Source organism: Brassica napus, chromosome A7 (assembly GCF_020379485.1).
Source record: "Brassica napus cultivar Da-Ae chromosome A7, Da-Ae, whole genome shotgun sequence".
In the NCBI taxonomy this organism is placed as follows: domain Eukaryota; kingdom Viridiplantae; phylum Streptophyta; class Magnoliopsida; order Brassicales; family Brassicaceae; genus Brassica; species Brassica napus.
In genome coordinates, this window is record NC_063440.1 from 14,149,966 (window position 1) to 14,167,070 (window position 17,105).

A 17,105-nucleotide genomic window follows, 5' to 3' on the forward strand; every position below is an offset into this window, starting at 1 on the left:
TAGTTTGTGTTGTTTTCGTAAGACTTTGTAATAACCTATGTTACATGGAAACGGAAGCGGGTACGTGGAAGCGAAAGCGTATAGAAGCGTAGAAGCGAGATTTTTAAAAAAATTAGGAAGCGGGTACGTGTTGAAAGCGTATATCCATATATATATATATATATATATATATATATATATATATATATATATATATATATATATATATATATATATATTAAAATATAAGAATTTTTTTTAAAAAAATAGGACTAAGAATTATGTAATATAAATTTAAAATAAAGTATTTATTCATTTATAATAATTTTAAAATGATTTCATATTAAAACTGTGAAGATACACATAAATTAGGTTTAAAAGAAATTATTATATTACTTATTTTTAATACTTCATAAATTATTGACACAATATACAAATATATGATATATGTTTAATAAAAACCTCAATACATAAAGATAATTTATAGTATTAATTTTAATATTTACATATTTATATTCTCTCTATTCATTACTATTAAAATTTGAATTTTATATAAATTAAAAACTACGATTATATTTTTTAGTGATATATGATATTGTATTTTTTTTAAGAACGGAAGCGTGATTCCAAAACAGAATCATAAGCTTCCAACGTGTTTTTAAAGATAATATTTTGGAAAACGTTTTGGAATCGAGATTCCGTAAGCTTCCACAAGGTTCCGATTCCGATTCCGGTTCCGAAGCGGAAAGCGGACGTCCGACGAAGCTTCCATGCAATGTAGGTAATAACTATCTTATATTTTTGAAATGGTCAATCAAAACAAAAATATTTTTCAAATCACCAATATTCTAAAATTGTGTATTATAAAAAAAAAATAGATTTTAAAAGGTTGTATTAACCCTTTTTATTATAAAGCATCTGAAAATTTAAAATCAATGTGAGATATATTTAATAGATGAATTAAACTGTTTTGACTATTATATAATTATACATATAAACTGTGACTTAAATTATATAAATATAAAAACCAAATTAATTCCATATTTGAGTATTTGTTGTTTCATTAATATAATTAATTTAAATCAATGGAAAACTTGATTATCATAAATGACATAATTTTTACTTCATATAAGTTAATAGATTAACTGAAACAACATTTCAGTTATTATTTGTTGTTTTATATTTGTATTGGCTGCCTGTTTATAGTTGTGCTGTGCCAGTTAACATTTCTTGGGTGATTAATTGCGTTTATGTAGTGTCTTGTGGATTGTGGTGTTGGTTGTTTGTATAAACTTCAAAGCATGTCTTTAGCTATGTGGAATGGGACGGCTTGCTATTCAACATTTCCTCACAACTCTTTGAGATTGCTATGTATTATGTTCTCCAAACTCCACCAGATCTTTTCTCCACCATTGCTAGAGAAAGATAAGAATCTTTTCACTCAAGGTTTTTCCAAAGTGTATTATTTTTAATGGTGGATGCTATTAATTGTTGGTAACTGATAAAAAGGTAGTGGCTAAGTTTAACCTTCAAATTAGTTTCGCCACTCATGCAAGGTAGGAGTTTTTATTTAAATATATGTTTAAAAACTTAGTTTATTTGGATGGTACGAAAACAAAAGAAAATCAAATACCCTGAACACGCGAGGAAATCAGTAGTACTACAATTTCATTATTATGCTAAATTTTATAAAAACATGGTCTGCACCGTAGGTGTGAGAGTCGACTTTTGTACACTCCTTTGTTAGCCAATATGCAGTGTGAAGCCCACGATTGGTGTTAAGTTGCACATAAGTGACAAATTCAGAGAGAAAAAAACAACAATCACAACTATGATGTTCCAAGCGTGAATCAGGAGATTTGTCAATCTTAAGGTAAACTAAAAAATGAGAAGCTGTAGAACTTTAGTATTAAAACTGCCAGGAGAGAAGCTTAGAACTATAGTATAAACAGCTAAGAAGAACTACAATATTCAGTCAGACATTTATATATAGTTGCCAAGCGTGAATCGTAAGCTGTCTAAAGCCTTAGGTTAACTTATATTAAGCAAATATGTAGACTATAGTAGAGAAGATAAACCCAAGAAAATAGCATATATAGCATAGCAGATTGTAACTTCTCACCTCCAACTAACTTAGGGTTGATATTTCTAGCAACGTACACCTTTGGTTCTACACCAGAGGCAAACAAATTTTCATGCAGGAGCATGGCAAGGCCGTCGAATAAACTCAGAAATTTACTTGCGTCCCTGCATAGACAAAGAGTAACACTATTATCCATGTGGAACCAAGAAGTGAACAACTATGCTTAACGGGTCATGAAAATTAAAGCTGGAAAGTTGTCGTAGACCTTTCAATCATTATGGTTGCCGTGATGCGTTGAGTACTATGTTTCTCTTCTTTGAAAATGATTTTAATATACATAACTTTTCCTACGATAAATGCGAGCAGATAAACTATGTAGGCTACTTGACAGGGTACTGTATAATCAATATATGGACTATGGAGTTTTTCATTCTTGTAAGGGAAGTTAACTAAAACAAACCTGGCAGATCTGTTTTCGTATTGGCTATTAACATGAGTTGATCATAGTTGCGGGACCTAAAGCTCTCAGTTGGGATCGGTGCAATTTTTTCCGCAAGTTCAAGAAAAATGATTTGTTCCATGACTCAGTACATTGTTTTCCAAAAATACTGATCTTCTTCTGCGATTCTGTTTCAGTTATAATCATTTTTTTTGGTAATACCTGCAGTATTCAACAATTGGACAGATTCCTAAGATATTACTTGGCTTATATAACTGACCATGAGAGAAGAAAGAGTTGATGATGATGTTTAGTTAAACCACCTTTGCTTTTGATGGAGAAGGCTCCTCCAACGTGTTTGCTTTTGATTTCTACTACGACATGCAAAGAGAGAAAATTCAATGTCAAATATATAATGTGATAAGTGATAATCATAGAACTTTGTTTGTTTGCTTTAATATTTTGATCCTGGATGTTTACTCAGTCAAAACAAAAAGAAGCCAGAAACATATTCTTACTACCAAACACCAAACTGATGATCAAATCAATCTGCATTGAATCTTGTAGTTTCTGAAATCTGACAACAGTTTTAGTTTTATCAAGCATTTCGACAAAAAAAAAACAGGTTATCGGTTTACCTGTTGCTTCTGCAGCCGTTAGAGTCAACAAATCGCCAGATCCACGAACATGAAAAACACTTAACTCATGAATCAAGCCTTCTTTCAAGATGTGTTTGAAAGTGTTAAGACGGTTAACATTGATAGATACATGGGTGTGCATCGCCTGCAAGGAGAAGAAGATTCATAAACAACTTCTTCGAAATCTATAAACCTGAAAGTAATAGTTGAGAAAAGGAAGAGGCGGACCTTCTCATCAGTTAGAAGCATGTCAATATCAATAAGTTCACCTTGTCTCAACCATCTGTCGGCATCGGTCAGGACTCAGACTTCAACTTAGAAAAATGTATTCAAGAAGTCGCCATGGTCGGAAGGTTTCTGTGAGATAGAACTCGAGCTTTGGATTCAGGAAAAGGAAAAGGCTTTAGCGGAGTCTCTCAGACGGTGTGTATGTATAATGAATGAGCTGCTTAAGGTGATAACTAAAGCTCCATTGAAGAAGACTTGGCGGAATTAGTGGGTTAATTTCATTTCTTGACATTACTACAAAGTGAAACGTAAGCAGCTACGGTGAATGGGAATCAGCAGCGCGTCGGTTAGACATCTCCGACAAAAGTCGAGCAATTTTTCATACCAGCGATAATGGACAAACCCTAAGAACATGTGGGCTCGTAAAGAAATTAATAAAAGCCCACCAGAGTTCAGTTGCCCACATAAAAAACCAACGCGAGAAAGTTGGAAAATTTGTTGCCACGTGGCTAAAATTGCCCTATGCTCTGATGCTGAGGTGGCTGCAGGAGGTGAGAGAAAACCCTGCTTTATTAATAAAGATATTTATTTGTATATCTGATTTATGTAACAATGAAAATCATGTTCCCTATATATCTTTATATGGTCGTCGACTATTAATGATATATGTATTTTTAGCAAATATGTTAATTTTGAATCAGAATGCCTATATGTGAGACTAGAGGGAAAAAGAGAGTTGAGAAACAAAGTTATTTATTAAAATAAAAATATTTTAAACACTGCATTTACAACAGGTTGACAAACATCTATTTATACATTAATTTAAACATGATTTTCGATCCATAGACTCTAAATATTTTAGTTGTTAAAATTACACATACAAACCATCCCAATACTCCATGTTCTGCAAGTAACTATTATCCGATATGTAAAACGGGATGTTGTAATTAACATCCGGCGGAAACTCGAAATGAATTGGTGCACCATTGGCTTCAACAGAACGAGGTGAACTCGGACTGTTTGTTAATGTTTCTTGAGCAAGTCGCTCGGAAAGTTTTCGAATTTCGTTTTGAGCTTCACTCAATTGTTCCGACAGTTTTAATACCTGAAAAATCAAAACATATATTTAATACCAATGACAGCCATTGAGTTCAGAGAAGAGTGGGCAACATACTCTAAAACATTAGTATTTTTTTATCGGCAGGAGACATTGTATTTTCACCATTAATTTCATTTTGTTTTCTTCCTGGCCTCACAAATAAAGTATTATCTTCATTATCCATCCTATACTAAATTATGGTAATGAATATGCATCAAATCACACGAGAATATTTCCAGCATGTCAGTCTAAATGCAGAAAAGGGTTTATACGTGGCATTAACTCAGTGGGAATTCCAAATGGGCTATCATGAGCCCAACTTAGATTGTACGGCGGAGTTGTTTTCTTAAACGTTGGATAAGAAAAAAGATGACGAACTATCCACTCATGTCCTCTGTGGGCCCCTAGCATCTTAAGCCCTAAGCCTACCGGATTCAAATATTCTTACCTGGTTATAATAAATTTTGATTTGATTAAAACTTGCATATGCCTATATTTAACAATATTAATTAACCAATAACTACATATGATATTCATATAGTTATTAACACTATATATTTTCATACGTAATTTCAAGAATATCTGAAAATGGCAAAAATCAATCATCCTTTAAAAAAATAAAATAATCATAACATAAATTTCGGCAAAAAAAAACATTGAGTTTATGTGATTTGTAATGTTAAAGATTTTTTAAAAATTATACCTGAGATTCGAGCTGACATTGGCCGAGGACGACGGTGTCGTGTTGGCTCTTCAGTTTGGCGTATTCTTCCTCGAGTTTCTTGTTCTTCCACCGTGCACGGCGGTTCTGGAACCAAACAGCCACCTGTCTCGGGTCGAGACCTAACTCTGCGGCGATCTTCTCTTTCCTCCCTGACTCAAGCTTGTGCTCGTTCTCGAAGCTGAATTCGAGCATATTCACTTGCTCATCGGTCAACTTCCTCTTCCTCAACATCACTCCGATCGCCGTCATGTCATCTTCGCTCGTGGCAGACGACCCTTTGCTCCTCCTCCTCCTCCGCCGCTTCACCGGCTTTGATCCTTCGCCTGATGATGATCCATCGATCTGGTTAACGATGATGCACTGGCCATGGGTTTGGGTCGTGTAGGGGTATACTTGAGTGCCTAGCACATTTTGATCCATTCTTTTTCTCTCTCTCTCTCTCTCTGATTTTTCAGACAAGAGTTGCTGTTTTTCTCTGACTATGTTTGAAGGAGAGTGGTACAAGAAGATATGACTTTGGTGAAGTTGAGAGTCCTATGAGATGCTTTTTATAAGCTGGAAGATCGTGAACTTATTATTCTTGGGTTCTCTTTCCCTTTATTTACACTTATGCCCTCTTTTGTTTATTTTTGTTAGAACAGTAGATTGGTTGTGTGAGTATGATGTAGTACACATTCAAATATAGATATTTATGTGTTCTACGAGATGTACATTTGAGGATAATACATTTATACATTTTCAGTTATAGAGATATTCTTAGTTCGATAGAGTTTATTGTAGTTTCTCTATTAATTTTTTATTTACTTATATGTCTGTCAAAGCATTTTTCAGAAGTGTCTGTCTTCAAATATTTAATTATCATTTCAATTTTTTATTGCGTCATGAAAATTAAATTAAAGGTTCATGTTAGAGGGAAAATAAAACGATTGCTGCATTTCATCATCATAATTTGCAATTTAATGAAAGTAATAAAACACTTGAATGATGTGGACGACTATTGTGGACAAGAGACGTGGTGTGGATCCCGAAGGCGACCAAACTCAGGATTAAGCAAGTGATCCAATTGTATGTGGATAATTACTGGATATTATCGTTTTGTTTAATTTATTTTGTTTTGTCTCCAAACGTATAGACTTGTATATACAATCTGTCTTGTCTTTGGTTGTTTTAGTTTATACTGTTAATTAGTCAATTTTATAGGGTTTTTAAATTTGTTTTCGGAGCTCGAGACCACTCATTTCCTTTAATTGAAAAGCAATGTGCTCCTCTTTTTTCCGTTTTCCCTACTGATTATTATTTTACACTAGGTTAAGATCCGCGCCTTGCACGGAATAAACATTATATATAAAAATAATTTTATTTACTATATGTTATTATATATTCTGAAATAATAAATATATATTGAATAATTAAAAGTTATTAACTACTACATATATAACTAAACTATGGATCACAAAATTTGAATGTGAGATTTTTAACAGTTTTATTTGTTTATAGTCATTTTAAAAAAATCTAAATATAACATATACAAAAAAAATCTAAAATTTTATTATATGGTTATTGTGGTTGTTTAATTTATTTTAATAGTTTAAAATTAAACAAATACGATAGAAGATACACTAATTTTTATCAAATCTTTATTATTCAAAATCATTAATTGTCATATATACTTTAGCCGCATTAAGCAATTCTGTAATTTTTATTTAAGGAAATTATAAAGAAAATTAATAATAAATTTATGGTTAGTTTAATAAAAATCTTATTATATAATTAGATGGACCAACATATTTCTCTAATGGTTCTAAAAATCATTCCAGTGATGACACGTGGCTACAAAAAGATGTTGTAATGCTTCTCAAATAATATATAGGGGATTATTGATGCATTTAATAGCAAAACACAATAACACACAAAACAATTCCAATTTATTACAACTAAGAGAGAAGAATTCTCAAGAAAACTTAGTCAAATTCACAAAAGATAAAACATTACATAAGTTCAAAGGTAGAACACTTTCATTAGATACATAAGTAAAAATTATATCTTATGATCTAAGAAGACACATTAAACCATGTTACTTGATAGTCTTGAAGTTACATAACAGTTTTGAAAATTAAATAAACATATCTTAAAGTTACTTAACAAATCTACAAAAAATATTGTAGAAAACTTCCACGGAAGTCTTCTCAATTAGCTAGAAACTTTACTAAGCATAAATGTTTGTAACCTCATAAATATCACCAATTATGTTATAAATTTAATTCAGTAGCCCCAATATTGACTAATATACATGAATTAACAAAAAAAATTAAAAAGTCTTTATAGTTTTAGAGAAAATGAAAGCTTATTAAACATTAACGCAAACGATTTCTACGGAGGTCGTCTAGTAGACTTCTAGGAAGTCGTTCATTTAGGTTAGTTTTGCAATTGATTTTTAACCTAGACGCCTTACATGGAAGTTGTCCATCTTTGTTTGTTAAAAAAATTCAAGACGACTTCCATGTAAGTCGTCTAGGGAAAACATGTTAGTTTTGCATTTGATCGGATTGTGTCAGAAATTTGACTATTTCTGGACGACTTACATATAAGTCGTCCAGTAGAAAATTAAAAAATCAATATTTTGTTATACCTAGATGACTTCCATGTAAGTCGTCTCAGGTTAGTTTTGCAATTGAAAAATAAAACAAAAATAAATATTTTTTAAGACGACTTACACGGTCCGACGACTTACGTGGAAGTCGTCCAAGATAAGCAAGGTTTAACCAGAATCTCGGAATAAAATCATGGCTCTGATAGCGACTTCCGTATAAGTCATCTGATGGACGACTTCCGTGTAAGTTTTCTGATGGACGACTTCCGTTTAAGTCGTCTAGACAAAAATGATTTTTTTTTTGTTTTATTTATCAATTGCAAAACTAACCTGAGACAACTTACATGGAAGTCATCTAGGTATAACAAAATATTGATCTTTAATTTTCTACTGGACGACTTAAATGGAAAAGTCAAATTTCTGACACAATCCGGTCAAATGCAAAACTAACTCGTTTACCTTAGAGGACTTACATGGAAGTCGTCTCAAAATTTTTTTTGAACAAACAAAGATGGATGACTTCCATGTAAGTCATTTAGAAAAATAAATTTAATTTTAACTGCAAAACTAACCTCTGCATTGACCGGAAGACTTCCATGTAAGTCATCTACAACCAGACGACTTACCTGGAAGTCGTCTGGACGAACATATATGAAAAAAACTAATTTTATAGTTTCAACCAGTGAGATAAATTTTTTAACACACAAAAGTCTTCTCCAAGCACCCAAAATCTCAAACAAAAATGATCCACCAAGAATCGTAAGGTTCAATGGCTCTATGAACCATAAAATTTTTAGAATCAAAAACAAAATTTGTTTTGATGAATATGGAGAGAAAGTGAATGAGATGTTGTTTTTAGTTTATAAGAATTGAGAAAGAAGGAGTGTAAGTCATCCTTGCCTCTCTCGACCGTATGATGCGTGGCCGTCTCCTCTCTTACCCGGCAAGTTCTTCTTTCTCCTCTTCTCTACTTCTTTTTATCTTTTTTGTATAAGACTTCCTTAAGGCTTTTTTTACCTTGAGTTGTTGTTGGTTGTTTTTGTTTCCTTGCTGTAATAAGTTGTTTAAAAATAACAGTGTAATCTTTCAGAAAATGATAATCTTAACATCTTATCAAAAAAAAAAACAATAAATATTGACTTATTTATGTGAATATATATTTTTTTATTTTAAATCATTATAGTGGACGAAGAAAGCACCATAATTTGTACAACAAATTTTCTTAAATTCACCTCATCATACTCACCATTTTACCATTTTAATTACATAATTTTACATGAGCATTTTCACCCTCCCCGGTTATTTTCTCTATATTTATAACTACAATATAAAGTTATAAACTATATATATTGTAAATTAATAATTTATTTACCCTTGAAATCTAACGATTAAAAATAGAACATAATTCAATATAGATATATGATTCTATTAATAAATTAGCAGTTACAAATTTGAAATTTTTAAAAATATCAAAAATCGTATGTTAGTTAATTATTTTCTAAATGACGTTTATTTCTAATTATTTTTGGATGAGAATACTTTGGCTGAGGTGGATAGTTCCAAAAGTCTTGAATTTAGTCCCTTTTATATAGTAGGATTAGTCTAGTGACTACAAGTCTATAACCACGAATCTTCCAGAATTTTATTCATTTATTAGAAAATCCGACAATTTTCTTAATGAATAGTGTTATAATACTCCATCGTGCGATTAACTCAACCTGACCTCCTTTGCGTTGTACAACATAAAGAACTCTTTTTATCAAGTTAATTTTTTTCTGCCTTGAACGATAATGCTGAAAAGGAAAAAGAACCATAGAATCATGTCACCTCAAAAGATAGAAACCCACTAATAAGATTCACTTAAACAAAACGACTTATGCATATATGATCCATCGACGTTGAGGGGGTGAAACCTATGGTCATACATTGTAAGTTAATCTCAAAGTATGTTGAAAGAAAAGAGACATATAAAGGGGAAGTACGCAAAACTAAGCTAATACAAATTCACCGAGGGCTTTGCGAATTGTAGCTTTCAACTTGTTCACCAAAAAAGAAGAAGAAATTGTAGCTTTTAACACGCCTTTGGCCTGTTTTTAGGATTACCCAAATCCGTTTTTTTAGCAACACCCAAATCCGTTATAAAGTAAATATGCTATGAATATATAATATATATATATATATATATATAATTGACATGATTGGAGGTTTTAAATAGTTCATGTTGTTAAAAATAAAATAAATAGTAGTGGACACTTTCATTATATAAAAACGGGCACTTGGTAGAAAATAGAATAAAGGTTATAGTGTGCTTTTGTAGGTGTGTAATGCGGTAGGAACTAGGAAACTAACAGGAATCATAGGAAGGGATATAATTAGGAAGAAAAAAATAGTCCAAAGAGAAAGAAGAAGAAGAAGATATATCCCGACACTGAGTGACGGCTATGCACGTGAGTTTCACGTGGTCTTCAAATGGAGACAGGATAAAATTCAACTTGTCTACTGTACTTTCGTTGCAGGTTAAGAACACAAAAACACAAGAGAGATAAACCGAAGTGTCAAAACGTTTCACGTAACTCTGTTTTTTTATTTTAAGAGAGTAAATGGATTGTACTCAATTTTAAGATTATATAATAAAAAAAGAAAATTCTCACTAATATCACGTTCATAATACCATTTTACATATTTACATTAACAACTAGGGTCGACCCGCCCTACGGGCGGGATGAGAATTAAAAAAATAATTCAAATAGTTAGAGTATATATTTTATATAAATTGTTATTATATAAAAAATAGAGTCAGTCATGTGTTCTATGTAATTATATAATTGTGTACTTTCGTTGTATTTTGTTTGTTTTTGCAAAAGCACTGTATTTGTTTTGACATTTTGGTCTTAAATGGTTTTAAATGGTTTTAGGTTTTGTAGGGATTATGTTTGAAGTGTATGTGGGCTTTCTTATTGTATTTTTTTTTATATAATTAATTAGTAGTCCATAATTTGTTGGTTAATTGTATGTTTCTCTAATTTGGACTCTTATGTGTGTGGGCGTGTATATTCTGTCACTCAGCTCAACCCCCATTTGCATGTGAAAGTATCAGTTGGAAACTTATTTGAAGTATTTTAGGTTCCAAGTAAAGTGTGCATTACGGTTTGGTATGTCTTTTGTTTTTGAGAAGATTGTTCATTGCTGTTTTAAAGGAGATAAAGTTATAACTATTAATTTGAAGCATAAGGACAACACACGTGAGCGAGGAGAATTTATTCATTGAAATGAGAATGTAACATCTGGTGTGGAAGTATAAAAATAGAAAACCAATTTTTAGTTCTTATGCTAAACGGAATGTAGTACTTATAGTTCTTATGGGTTCGAAATTAAAAAATCTAGCAGTTCTACAGAGATGTCAGAGCTTAAGTAATAAGCTATAACAATTATATCAGAGACACTGGTAACAGAAGCTAATCAAAACTTCTTCTTCAAGAAAACCAAATGGAACACAATTAGAGAAGAGGTTTAGTGTTCATGTATTTACCTTATCTGTGGCGCTCAATTTAAGACATAGTCATTAGTTGTTGGTATTTAAATATTATATCAAGATATTATTTATAATGATTTTGGTTAAAAGATTAACTATTTTGTAATTATTTAAAATAGATGTGTCCCTAAAATGGCATTGAGGAACATACGGCCTGCAAAGTGAAGATTAGTGAGGGTATTAGGAAACATTAGAAGTTAGAATATCAAATTACAGCGGATAACTAAATACCTCCCACGAATTTTGGATTAAAGCCGGTTGCAACAACCACCCTTGAATAACTCACAATTAATGTCAAGATCGTGCTACACGTCCGTCTATGGAGTTAAGAAGGTGATGATGGCGCTGAATCTGTAATTGGGCCGTTTCGTTTGAGTAAAGGAGAAAGCTAAACGACGCGGGTGGAGACAAACGAAGAGATTCTTCATCTCAATCTCAGTCATCCTAACAATTAAAAAACCATTGAAGTTGCATGAAAACGCAGAATTATTTACATCGGTCTCAGATTTGGAAGAAGAACAGAAATCCTGATGACAGCGTGAAGGGGATGAAGACTATGGGCCTCCGAGGCTGTGGATTTTAATTTTTATGAGTAACAGAAGCCTAAAAATTATTCTTCCTTTCGTTTAAACAAAACTGTGCGTTTTAATGCAGATATGATGTGTCGACTTTAGATAAGTTTAATTATTTTTTATAGTTTAATTATCTTTAATTATTAACTAAAAATGATTTATAGAAACTATACCAAAACAATTTTGTTAAACATGTACATTCACCGAGGGAGTAGATTTTATTGTGAAAATATAGAATTACTTTTTAATTAACTATAATTTGGGGGTAACAACCTTTATATAATAATAGATTGTCGTTTTAATTATTAATTATAATTTTTTTGTTGCTATATTAGTTAGATTTACGTTTGGCAAAAAGGGTAGTTATATGTTTCCTGATATGATAACTTTTCTTTGTTTCTGTTATTTTTCATGTGTCCTTTTTGACTTCGTGATATTTTTTGCTGGAAATTAAATGTAATATATATATATATACTTTGTATATGAGCGGTTGTGATTTAACTTATAAGATATTGGGTTTTCAAAAGAGCTTATAAGATTTTGTTTGTTATAAACATATTATTATTTTTATTTTTTTGTATTCAATTAGTATTCAATTTTTATTTCAGGTTTTCTTAAAATGCTTAAGTTGTTAGTGTAATAAACTATCGTTTGCTAATTTGCTTTTTGATTTTTGTGTAATGTAAATTTATTAAACTTATGTAGAAAGGGTGTTTAACAAAAAAAATTGTAGAGAGGGTGTGATGTGTAACAAATAAGGTTCTTCAGTTAATAAATCAAACGAAGAAGGTTTTTTAATTTTACTACAATGTAATTTTCTAGCTGACAAAGATGAATAATACATATACATATCGCATGACACCTTCCAAAATAATTTATGTCACATTTTCATTGCTTCTACTGATTTTGATGACCATTTACTATTATGGCTTATAAATATTTGTTGCTTTTACTTTTATAAAACTTCTGATATTATCTAGGAATTTATCAAAGGAGAATTCTCGCTAATCTTATGACCCTCTGCTTACTGCGTTGCGAGTGTAACATCATCCCAAATGCAACATAGCAAACCTGAATTCACAATATAAAACTTTAATTCAGGAATGAATGCAGCAGACATAACAGTTCAACAAAAGTCTAAAGATGTGTTCAGAAATTAAAACAGTTCAAGAGAATCAGATTGACAAACCTTTTGAGTTGATGCCTTAGACATTCCAATAGGTTGGTAAAGGTGATCTCCCCCACAAAAGGCATGTACACGCGGAGACTACAATTTTAAAACTCGCACATACTTCTTATATTCATCCAAAATTCTAAACCGTAAATTCTCGTTGAAAAATTCACAATGCACCGAAACTGTCTCACTCACCTAATCACAACAAAACAGCACTCAGCAATCAAAAAGCATAGAATGATAAGGAAACTCAGGTTATTTTCCTTGTAAGAGTTGCCAAGTGATGACCTGAAAACTATTCTCTCTCTCAGCAAAATTCTAGTTTCCAGTAAACAAATTAAAATGAATCCCGTTCCCACTAACAGGAGAACTTGAATCTGCACCGGATAGGTACACAAGTTTCTTAAAAGGGGAGCTTGAATCTTTACGCTCTAAGATATTAAGATGCTCAAGCTCTTCAGGAGGCAGATGCTCAAGCTCTTCAGGAGGCAGAAGCTTCAAACAACCTGACACACAAATCTATCAATGGCAGATTCAAAGATGAAATGATGATGGAGGGAGGGCTTACGTTGCCAATGGCTTTAATTATTTATTGACAGAATCAACTTCTTTCCTCATGGGGTCAGCTAAGCCTTTAAGTTCCTGATATGTAATTTCACCACTCAGCTTCTTAGTCATCAAGTATAACATTACCGAGAAGAAGGTTCTCATAAAAAAGAAAGAGCTTTGATCCACATAACTCATATAAGCCCCCAAAACCATATACTATATCATGTCTTTCGTGATACTGATCACTTTAGTTCTAGGCCTAATAATGAAGTCCGATCCTTTATGGAACAAAGCCAAAAAGAAAAGGTTTTTTTTTTGTTCAATCCAATTGTTAAATCCGGAAACAAAAACTTGAAGAATAAATAAGATTACGATGAGGATGATAAAATTATATAAACCTCACCACTCTCTCGGTCTCTTCTTTGACGCAACAAAGTTGAGCTTAAATCCTTTTCCAAACCTCCATCTTCTTCTTCTCGATCTCCTCTTATGTAGCCCTGAAAGCTGGCAAATCTGTCCTCAACATCTCTTCGTCTTCCTTCGACATTTGGACGGTGGTATAGCATCGTCCGGTCTTCAGGTCGGAAAGAGAGATCGCTGCGTTTGCCATTTCCTGGATATAAGTCTACTGTCTTGTTTAATTAGAGGGAATGAGAAGATGGTTTCATGGCAGAAAAAGCTTACCTTTTTTTTATAATCGAAATCCCAACGCCTTGTATGAAGAATCTCGCATTCAAAGTAAATTGTGGATGATGATTTAAGAAGGAATTTAAGATGGTGAATTCGTAAATGGTAGAGATTGATAGTAAGAAGCTGAAACATCTCTCTCAAAACTCTAGTTCTGTCTCATTTACGAATGGCGGAGACAAAGCACAAAGAAGCCCTAATACGGAAACGACATCAAAAGCTACGTTTATAATTAGAGGAACTCATTACTGGACTGGTTAAATTGAACAAACAAAAGGCCCAAATAAAACACAGTCCACGTAACAAAACGTTAAATGAAGCGCTGCGTTTAAGCAAACGGGACACGTGTCAGCACAGCAGTTCTCGACTTTCCAGGCTGGATGCACAGGAGTGAAACAAACATATTTATATATATATAGATTTTTATTTTCATTTTTAATAAATAATACAACACTTATATTTCTATGATTAATTAATTCAGATTTAGAGTTTAGAATTAAAGGGTATAAAAATATTTTTATAATGTAAAATTTAGGATTCTAATAAATATATAAATAAATATTTTTAAATTTTTTAAAAAAATTTAAAAATAGTTTCAAACACAATTTTTGATTTTCAAAAAGAAATTTTTAAAAAACCAATTCGAAAAAATCAAAACAAAAATTATAAAAAATTCAAAGTTGAAAAAGTATAATTTGAAAACATAAAAATATTATTTATTTATTTAAATAGTGATTTATTATATATATAGAACAAATATATAAAAGTTTTTTGCCACTTAATGAAGAAGATATTTTTGAAAATGTTTTTTTAATGGTGATAAATATGAAAAATGGTATCCATAAAAGTGGTAAACATAAAATTCCAAAGAAAAAAAAGAGATTTTCTCAAAATATTTATAACCATCTCGTCTTCAATGTTACGAATACAGTTTTATCAGGTAAAATAAATTGAGTTTCATTCATCCAATTAGAACATGAAACCGATAAAGCTTCTTTTAGTTGTATGCCCCCTCATAGTTTTTCTCGCAATTGAAGGAAGACACATCATACAACTCACATATAAAGCTTTATTTCCCAGACGCACAAATATTTATATAAATGGTGTGCACTGTCGGGCCATCATTCTGTCTCTTATAAGTTATAACGTCGCATTCTTATATTCGATGCACTTAGTTGTTGATTTAGACTTCAACTCAAACGTGTTTAATCTTGGATAACCAAAACTTAGTTTCGTGAAAGAACAGTGTTTGTTGTATGTGGAAGCACATGGTACATGTACATCATAAATATTATGGTATGGCTTTTACAAAGGAGGGGTAATATAAGAGGATATAACTAGAGAGTTGCAACTACTTTAAGCTCGTTTATGGGAAGATTAATAATATGTTTTAGAAAAGGAGTCGAGTTTTGGTTTTTGTTACGTGTTTCCCATTTGCACAAAATAAATATAACTAATATTTAAATGTAAAAATAATTAAAAATAAAATATGACGAAAGAAGGAAAGTGGGTGACAAAGACAAGTTCCACGCAAGTAAATGAGTGATGTAAAGTTAAGAGGTCACATGGGCATGCTTTCTATTTGGATTACGTGTCGTTTCCCGGTACTCCTTATTCTTTGGACCACGCTTCTCTTTCTGCCACGTGTCCTCTTACCTTCCTTCCTTCTCCGGGCCTCTCTTCCCTTCAGATTCCATCTTTGACTTATCGTTTTACATTTGGTTCTCTTATTTCTTTTTCCACCATAATTGAATTGGTTAATATTGATCAGAACAAAAAAAATGAAAATGATTTATTTATTATCTTATAATTTTGCCTATAGTTAAAAACTGAAAATTTCATTACCTGACTAGCATGTATAGAATACAAAATGAATGTAAAAGAGTGTTTACATATCTTCTTTTCCTTCTGGAAATCAACCCGGTTGCCATGCTATATCCAAAATATCTAAAAGAAGGTATGTTCGATGAAAATAGATCTCCTGCTATTCCATCGTTTGGTTGCAAAAGTTTCCTTCTATATATAATATAGCATAGTTATTTAAAAAATGTATGGAAATACCTTTAAAGTTGAAAGTAATTTAAAAAAAAAGTCCAGCCCATTCTTATATATGTTTGATATAACCTGGATATAACTATGTTAATCGTTAATCTAATCACAGTGGATAACGACATGCTTTCTGCATCACTGTCACACCAAAACTTAAGTCGGATATATATAAAAACATAAGAGAAGCACTCAAAAAGGCAGAGCTACGTACACCAGCTTGAATTTGTATTCTATTGAGTCTTAACCATTAAGCGATATTTGTGGTCTTATATAGACTTTAAGTGGGTAGATATGCTGCTAATTTAAGTTAGTTTAATGCATGTGTAATGTATGGATCGTTTAAAATGTATATAGGTATATGGATAAAATTTGGAGTTTGCTTAGGTTGGTTTACTCTCGTCTTAATATAGGATTCAAGACAAAATTTATAATAAATGCGATATAGGGATTCAAATCCAAGAACTAATGTCAAACCCTAGTTTGAAAGTAGCGTCAGAATCGCAGTCGTTAATTAGGGTTTATTTATAATCTTAATAGACGTATACATTTATAGGAAAATGAAGAGGAGAAAATGATCTAATACTAAGTGCGAAAGAAGATGCGCATATGGCATGGTGTAGATTCCTTTTCTCATATGCTTTTGAGGTGGGATATACGATTTACTTGTCCTTTTAACTATATAATAATACTCCCACTATTGTTTGTTTGATTAAACTAATCTGAATTAATTATCACTAAAGTAAAATGATTAAAAGAATTAAA

The 17,105-nt window shown here is 31.6% G+C and overlaps 1 protein-coding gene and 1 long non-coding RNA gene across 3 annotated transcripts; both read right to left on the minus strand.

Annotated features, from left to right (window-relative positions):
- Positions 1-4,103: 4,103 nt before the first annotated feature.
- LOC106349981 (homeobox-leucine zipper protein ATHB-53-like) lies at positions 4,104-5,756 on the minus strand. Its single transcript, XM_013789934.3, has 2 exons — positions 5,170-5,756; positions 4,104-4,472 (listed from the first exon to the last, which is right to left on the minus strand). The coding sequence occupies exons 1-2, from the start codon at positions 5,608-5,610 to the stop codon at positions 4,239-4,241; spliced, it is 675 nt and encodes a 224-aa protein (XP_013645388.2). The 5' UTR covers positions 5,611-5,756; the 3' UTR covers positions 4,104-4,238.
- A 5,001-nt stretch (positions 5,757-10,757) lies between these two features.
- LOC106351496 lies at positions 10,758-14,699 on the minus strand. Of its 2 annotated transcripts, none has more exons than XR_002654237.2 (6): positions 14,292-14,699; positions 14,011-14,204; positions 13,627-13,700; positions 13,347-13,564; positions 13,074-13,253; positions 10,758-12,955 (listed from the first exon to the last, which is right to left on the minus strand). It is a non-coding gene; the product is annotated as an uncharacterized LOC106351496 (long non-coding RNA). The 2 variants fall into 2 exon arrangements; XR_007314966.1 differs by having other exon boundaries at positions 14,011-14,232.
- Between the last annotated feature and the right edge of the window lie 2,406 nt (positions 14,700-17,105).

Bases quoted from the DNA above. Each gene is read 5' to 3' on its own strand.
- LOC106349981 (XM_013789934.3), bottom strand. From the start codon at position 5,610: ATGGATCAAAATGTGCTAGGCACTCAAGTATACCCCTACACGACCCAA. The intron at 4,473-5,169 runs GTATAATTTTTA...TTGATTTTTCAG, and splicing joins AATGTCAGCTCGAATCTCAG to GTATTAAAACTGTCGGAACA.